The sequence below is a fragment of the Nuphar pumila genome, chromosome 3, assembly GCF_984573655.1.
Source record: "Nuphar pumila chromosome 3, dmNupPumi1.hap1.1, whole genome shotgun sequence".
Lineage (NCBI taxonomy): Eukaryota > Viridiplantae > Streptophyta > Magnoliopsida > Nymphaeales > Nymphaeaceae > Nuphar > Nuphar pumila.
The window spans coordinates 136,794,258-136,802,197 of record NC_143251.1 but is presented as its reverse complement, the minus strand read 5'-3'; the positions used below and the strand labels follow the sequence as shown (position 1 = coordinate 136,802,197).

Genomic DNA, 7,940 nt, shown 5'->3' with positions numbered 1-7,940 from the left:
CCAATTAGGACCACTCCGTTGGGAGTGCAGAAAATTATACACGATCCAGGAAAGATAGAAATAAGAGAAAGAGTTGGAGAAAGCAAGTGGCAGCCAATAATAGTACGTCCACCACTCCTCTGCTCATTCCCAGGCAGAATTGATTAATGGGGATTTTGTTGAATCACGGTTTGCCCTACCGCATCTCACGTGGGACCCACAAAACTAAGGTGGACCACTCTCTTGTCATACATGTCCATACAATGGGCACTCTTTTTTTTTACCTCTTCAGCATTCAAACAATTCACTTTTGGCATTAACATAAGATCTGCAGTTAAAACTTTTGTGACGCAAAGAAGCTCATATATCATACAGCTTTTCCCACTTTCCCTTGTCCTCTGGTAGTAAAACTGCATTATAACTAGCCATCACCCATAGCTATAAAAATAGAACATAGATTCAACTGGTTCTGTTAAAAGGTTAGAATATAAAATTCAGGAAGAAAGACAAACTCAAGTGCTGTCATTCTTTCAGCAAAGCATGTCTTCTTGATTAGAACATAAATTCAAGAAAGCAAAACTAACTGTATCCATGTATGTTCTGTGCAGCATTTAACTTGTTCATAGCCATGAATGTATGCATAACACATTACTATAGGCATCTTGAACATGTATCCATGTACCTAGGTTGTGTGTAAGCAAGAAATTGATCAATGTGTAGAGTTGTGAAGCACATCCTCTCAATTTTGGACCAGGCAATAAATTGGAAGAACGCATGCAAAAGCCTTCATTGAGTGACATGGAAAATGGAACAGTTTCAAGAGATACACACAACAAAAAATTTTAGGAAATTATTACAACTGAGGCCAAAGAAATTCAGTGAGAAGTTCCCATCTTTTATTTGCTCTGCATGCCCAGTGAGCCAGAGCAACCACAACAATATAAGAAATAAAACAAATACCTAAAGCCTCAATTCTGGAGCCACACCAAGCATCACTACACAACAATGAATCTTGTGATAATGGAAGAGATGCAGAAACAGCCACAACAAAAGATGGAGTTACAGAGATTTATCAACACTGCTCAACAACAGCAATCCATGATTAAGAAATGTGTTGCCACTTGTCCACCACAGCTTTGAAGAATCAAATAATCAATGATCCAATAATGCTTCATCTGGCTCAAAATCAACTAATCTGCCTCTTCCAATGGCTATTGCTTCATTCTGTACAAGTGTAACACCTCCATAAAATAAAACCATTAGTTTTTTTTTCTCTCTGTCAATCCCATTCAAGCAACAAATTTTTTAATTAATTCCAAACAAGCTCTTCAAATACCAGAAGGATAAAATTTCACTAAACCCTGATATGCTCAACAAGTGAGGAAGCAAAAAGCCCAAGAACCACCAATGACTGCTACCACTACCACAGCTGAAATCTCAAATGACTAATAAGTGTTTCCTCTTCATAAGAAACTCCTACCATTATGTGCATTATAAAACTCAAGCAACATACTCATTCTCTAAAACTGGCTGTGTTCGGGTCCCTACTGCTGCTGGTGCCTTAGTGCTACCGATCTCTGACATTCGCAATGCTTCTCCTTGGTCAGCCTGCCGTTCCATGGCTGCTAGCCTTGATTTCCGCCTCAATCTCAACAGTGAAACTGCACAAACGCTCAAACCGGCCACTACAACAAATCCGCCAACCACAGAACCAACTGTAATCTTCCAAACCTTCGAATTATGGTTATTTTGAGGTCCTACCAGACCTGGAATAGGACCTCGATTTGGGGCAGGCAAAGATGGAGTGTTAGAGGGAACTGGGGATGGAGATGAGGCTGGAGCAGTCAACTCAACAACCAGTGAGAAATGACCCTGTTTCAGAGCCGAGCAAGTATTTGGTGCTGAAAGATCACTATATTCCAATGTGCCGTTCAAGTCGAAGCGCACACATTTTGCTGTTAATCCACTGGGAATTGTTGTACTTGCAAAGTTGACTGAAATCGGTTCCTTTGTAGCAGCGAACTCCAACTCAACCAAATTAGTTGCAGTAAGATTTGATGCATCATATGCCAGTATGCCCAAAACCGGAGAAATAAAAGTATAACCAGGGACATCATAATAAACAGAAGACCAGTTACCCAGATTCTGGTAAACCAACGCAAGTCTCTGAACATATGGTTGCTCGCGAACTCTGAGAGGGATCTGAAATTCATAAAGCTTAACTCCCCTGTTCCACAAACTACCACTACGAAGCCTTACCACAGACAGCTTTAGTCCATAGATAGTTGCAGGTACAGATGCATCATAGATAACACCTGTGTGTGGACGCGCAAAAGCTCTGTAAGCGTAATCTTGTAAAAGAGCATCTAAAGATCGAGCTGAGCTTGGCGGTTGCGCCCCTACTCTGATTGACACAAGTAAAATCAAAAGTAGAGCAACAGACTTCAGAAAGCAGCAAAGAAACCCCATCTAGTTTTCCCCTGAATAACCAGATCCAGAGAAACAATGGGTAACCAATCTGACTCGAACAAAATTCACCCTCATTGTTCTGTCACTCCAACAACATACAAGCTAAAATGGTGAACCAGAGTTCCATTGGAGTCTCAGTAAATGTCAAGCACACTATGGTCTCTCACTTCTATGAAATCAGGATCTCAAACATCTGATACACTTCGATAAGGCAAAAATCAAGGATTTCTTCCACCTAGAAGAACAGGATTTCACCATCAACAGCCACTACGACAACTTTAGAGCATCATGGTCCCACTTCAATCGCCGTTCTCGAGTATTTCTCCGCGCCAACGAGACCAAGAAAGCTGCAATGCCAAAATAAGCTAACCAACTTCAGTAGAGAGAAAAAAAAGAATCTGAACAATCAGCATTGAGCGCAAGAGAAACAGCAGGATCTCAACACAATCAAAGTGTGCCACCAACAAAAATCCCAACCAAACCAACTACTCCAATCACCCTCAGAGACGTCCTTAACTCTCCCCTCTTCAACAGCTCAAGCCAACAAAAACAAAAACAAAAAACATCACTCAAATACCACACTTTCACCATCAACCAGCTCCATCTCCATCACTTCAATATGACAAAACAACAACAAAATAAAACCCAAAACCCCTTAAAAACGCTCTAAATATCCACTTCTTTCCCCCATTCACCACTCAACAAGAACCACAAAATTCCTTTTTTTTTTCCTTAAAAAAGAAAAAGACAACGCAAACTCGCTCTCGCACAATGCTGGTCCTCTTCACTCGAAAATCTCCAAAGAACTCCCAACTCTTCACTCTTCCTACACAGCAAATAAAACCCACCAAATCTTCCTCCAAACTCAACCAAAAGAACCGCTGAAATGTCCCCCAAAAATCACTAAAATCAACGAATTCTCACTCCAAAAAACCGCAAAAAATCACAGAAAAACCAGCAGATCATCTCCAGAGGAGGAACGACGACAACCTCAAGAGAAAAAGCAAAGGAAAAGACCGACACAGAAACGGTAACCTCCGAGAGGCACGTACCTCTCTTTCTCACACTCTTTAGGGTTTGGTCTTCCACACAGGCAGCAGAGGAGGGACGAGACGTCCCGATCGTTTGATCGTTGCACGTCGAGAGAGAGCGACGCCTTAAATAGTGACAGCTCAGCAAGTGGGGATTAATCAGATTCGTGTGTCGACTGAAGGGATCGAATTCCTCTTTGCCCTTTTTTTCCTAAAAGTCTTTTCTACCCCTTACTTTCTCGTTAATTATCCTCTCTTATTTTTTTTAGAGAGTGGTTCGCTGAGAACCTTGACCCGGTTTGTTCCGAGTCGTCAAGACGTCAGCTCCGGTGTGGTGGGATGAACCTACACCCAAGCCCGCGGAGAGTCCGACCCGGTCTTGAGTTTTATTGGATTTGAGTTCGAAGTGGATAGTTCGGACCCTTTAAGCCCGAGTAATAAACAGGCCGGGTTGCAATGAGTTCCATTGAGGTGTCATGTTTTCTTTGTCAAGACCTGAAGTGGGCCAGGTGGGACCCGACACTTTATAGTGGCATGGCTGCATGTAGGGGTGTCAACGGGTCAGATCTGGTTCGGACCAGGACGGGAATGAAGCCCTATCTGATTTAAGGTGGTGGTATCGGGTTTGGTTTCAGGTTCAATTGGATACACCATAAGAAAAACCATACCAGGTCCTATACGAATTATTTGAACCAGACCCGGACGATACACGGTAAAATAACATTTTTGATCTTTTAAAATTGAAAAATTGCAGATCTTAATAGAAATTTGAGTCGGGTCGAGTCTTATATGAAATTTCACAAGCCATACCCTGCTTCATATATTGATAAATCCGACCTGGATGAGAGCGGATCCGGTAAAACGCTGGGTGAGATGGGTCCCACTTGTACTGAGCTTCAGTACAGAGGGGTGGGGTTTGTGGTTGTAAAAGACCCAACGTTTTACAGGATCCGCTCTCGACCTGGATTATTCATCCTTTATCACCAAACCTTGATCCTACAGAGTTTGATATGGGTCTGGTTTGGGTCAAACCCAACCCATTGACACCCCTAACTGCCTAAAGTAGTCTAGACCTGGTCCATCTTGGGTAGGGTATCCCCACTACCCGTCGGGTATTCCACTTGATATCTACCCTTATTTGTGAGCCCTGTTTATTTAATTTTTGGTTGTTCTAGATCCGTTTTTAATTTGACTCTCCACGTATTAAGCTGTTTTGGATCCGACCCGTTTGTATCCCTAAGTCAGACAGACAATTTATAGTGATAGAGTTGTATATGGCAGTCTGGACCTGGTCCACCTTGGGTAGGGTACCGGAGGGTGCGTTTGAATTGTGAACGCACGTGGACAGGATACGGCACGATGTCCACACATGTCCATGAACAGGACAGGACACACTGTCCTTCCCTGTCCACGTGCCCCAAAAAAATTGTTTCAAAACATTTGTTTTTTTTTTGTCTGAAAGTGTTCCATGGGGGTGGTGGTGGTGGCACGAAGCGGCAGATGCCAAATAAGCGTTCACGGAATGCACCTATATTGGTGCATCCCGTGGATGGGCACCGTCGACAGCGATTCAAACACAACCTGACTACTCGTAGGGCATCCAACTTGATAGCTACTCCTATTTGTGAGCCCTTAGCCATATCATGGTCGTGAATTTTGTTATTGGGGTTTTTTCCAAAAAGGAAAATTTTGAAAAAGTTTAAAATAATTGTTTTTTAAATTTTGGATAAATGTTAAAAATTGAAATTTAAAATAAAGAAAAGTTTATTTTAAAAATAATTAGAAACACATTAAAAAAAGGTGATATTATATTTAGATCATAATTTAACATTTTTGTTTGTGAATTTCTTATATAAAAGTATGATAAATTCAAAATTTTGTCAGTAGTTATGACCACATACTATAATTCAGCATAGCCACCGTACAAATATTAACACAACTAGAGGTTTGCATGGTTGAACTTTGCTTTGCTTAGGCTTGGTATTATAAGTTTCATTCTGAAGTATTTTTTTTTTTAATAGGGCCAAGGAAGAACATCAACCCCACATTGGTTGGCATCTGGTTGGTAAAACCCTTAATGTTTTCCGTGGCCACTGGTGAGTGCACCTACCTTCTTCAACCATGCGTCAAGGGATGCCAGCTGTGTGTTTCTTTACCTCAGTTATCTATAAAACATGGTGGCCCCTAGCAAGAGAAAACTGGCAAAATTTGTAAAAATTTTATTTTCAAGAAAACATCAAGGACATCCTAGTATTAATGCTTGAAAAATATAATTTTTTAAAAAAGTAAATATTAAAAATCAATAAAAAATCACAACAATATCATGCTGATATATATATATATATATATATATATATATATATATATATATATATAAAACCCTACCTGCGTGTCAAAATCAAATGATGCAAAAATCCATTCCTATAAAATCAAACACGTATAACACATCTGTATGCAGTGGCATAGCTACGATTCATGGGTGGGGGGGGGGGGCGGCAAACATGGGTGTAGCAAAAAAAAAAAAATTGGTGTGATAGTCTGGGGTTCGGGGGGCAGCGCCCCCGAAATTTTTTTTTTAGATAAAATAAAAAATGGCTACAATTATTAATAAAAATCTATTTCATATGGACAAATCAAACTATTTGCTGCAGTCAGGGCTGGGCTAGGACTGAGCTTTTAAAAAAAAATTAACTGTTTCGTGAGGCAGGACTGGGCTCCACCCCCCCCCCTAGCTCGGCCTCTGTCTGTATGGTTAGATTAGAGAAAAACATAAAAAAAAACTCTTCAAAAGCCCCATAGGCAGCAGTAGGTACGGAACATTGTAGGCAGTTACTCTCTCTCTCTCTCTCTCTCTCTCTCTCTATATATATATATATATATATATATATATATATATATATATATATATATATATATATATATATATATATATATATATATATATATATATATTAATATATACATACACGTCTGTGTATGTGAAAATCATACTATATTGAAAACATGTGAGTTTTGAATATCACCTGAGATTAGTTGGATATCCACGACCTGGGAATTTGTAGGATTCTAGTACTGTATGGACCCGAGTCTGGTTTAAAATTTTTCATTGGATGCTCTAGTCCAAACATAGTACTGATTAGGATCTGCTATTTTAAAATTACAAACTATAAAAAAACTTGCTATTTGATTGAGTCTGGTTGTGTCTAAGTCGGGTCTGAACCTAGATTCAGACCTAATACTAGCACCTCAAAGTCAGACCCAGATTCAAACCCACCCTAGTATATAGCAGTTCCAACCCGTTACCCATCGACCACCCTATACCTAAGGCCCTAAATTTGACTGGCTCAAAGGCCCAGATCGGCTTATGAAGTCCAGCCCCACATTGAGCTCGATCCAATCGTCTGATTCAATGTTGTCAGTATCGGTATAGGAACGGTATAGTTTGGCTGATTTAGGTGAATCGGCCCATACCAATACTCAAGTGAATTGTTCTGAATTGTTCTCAATCAGAACGTCAAATGTGTTAAAGTTATTAAAATAATATTAAAAATTATTTTAAATATTTATTAAAAAATAGCCAATTCAGAAGTAAAGCAGATCGATTTTCGCCAATATGATAAGTATTTGCCGATACTGACAACATTGGTCCGATTGCACTGCAGACACAACTAGGGATGACAATCGGGTGGGGTCGGTGGGTCAGAATACCTCAACACCAACACAACCTGTTTATTAAATGGGTGGGATGTGGCAAACACAAACAAGACCCAGGTAACCCTTGTTTAATAAACCGGTCGGGTGGACACGACACGATTACACGACATGGCGACCAGTTTATTAAACGGGTTGACCCTATAACATAGACACCATAACCGTACAAGCGCACATTTCGTGTAAACGGGTTGACCCGATAACATAGACACGATAAAAAAAAGTTAATATATATATATAAACGGGTTGTGGGTTGACGGATTTGTATAAATGGGTTGACCCACCCGCCTAACCCGTTTATTAAACGTGTTGTCGGGTTGGCATACCCCTAACACGAACACGACTACTTTAATAAACGGGTTAGGTGGGTTGACCCGTTTACAACACGAACCCGTTTAAGCCAAACCCTAACCCAGCTAAGAAGCGGGTTGCTGGGTCGTGTCAGATTTTGCCACCCCTAGACACAACACAAAACAAATAGATGTATAGTAAGTGAGACATTGGGTGATTCGGGAGATAGGATGACTCGCCCGAGTTAGGGGGAGACCTGCCAAAAAGGAAACTAATGAGTTTTTAAGTGCTTTTAGGGGGCGTTTGCCTGTCACGGCACCCTCTTTCACCCTTTCCTTTCCGCGGAAACGGAATCGGACTACCCCTCCCACGAGAACCCTTTCCGTTGAAAGTGGGAGGGTTCTCGTGAATTTTTAGCTCCTTTTCAACGTTGAAAAAGAGTGCCCAGTTTGTTTGGTT

General features: G+C 40.6%; 1 protein-coding gene across 1 annotated transcript; it reads right to left on the bottom strand.

The window, feature by feature from the left end:
• Positions 1–743: 743 nt before the first annotated feature.
• On the bottom strand, positions 744–3,589 carry LOC149843993 (uncharacterized). Its single transcript, XM_090002014.1, has 2 exons — positions 3,501–3,589; positions 744–2,795 (listed from the first exon to the last, which is right to left on the bottom strand). The coding sequence occupies exon 2, from the start codon at positions 2,446–2,448 to the stop codon at positions 1,480–1,482; it is 969 nt and encodes a 322-aa protein (XP_089858140.1). The 5' UTR covers positions 2,449–2,795; positions 3,501–3,589; the 3' UTR covers positions 744–1,479.
• Positions 3,590–7,940: the final 4,351 nt, after the last annotated feature.

Coding starts and splice junctions, on each gene's coding strand:
- LOC149843993 (XM_090002014.1), bottom strand. CDS start 2,448: ATGGGGTTTCTTTGCTGCTTTCTGAAGTCTGTTGCTCTACTTTTGATT.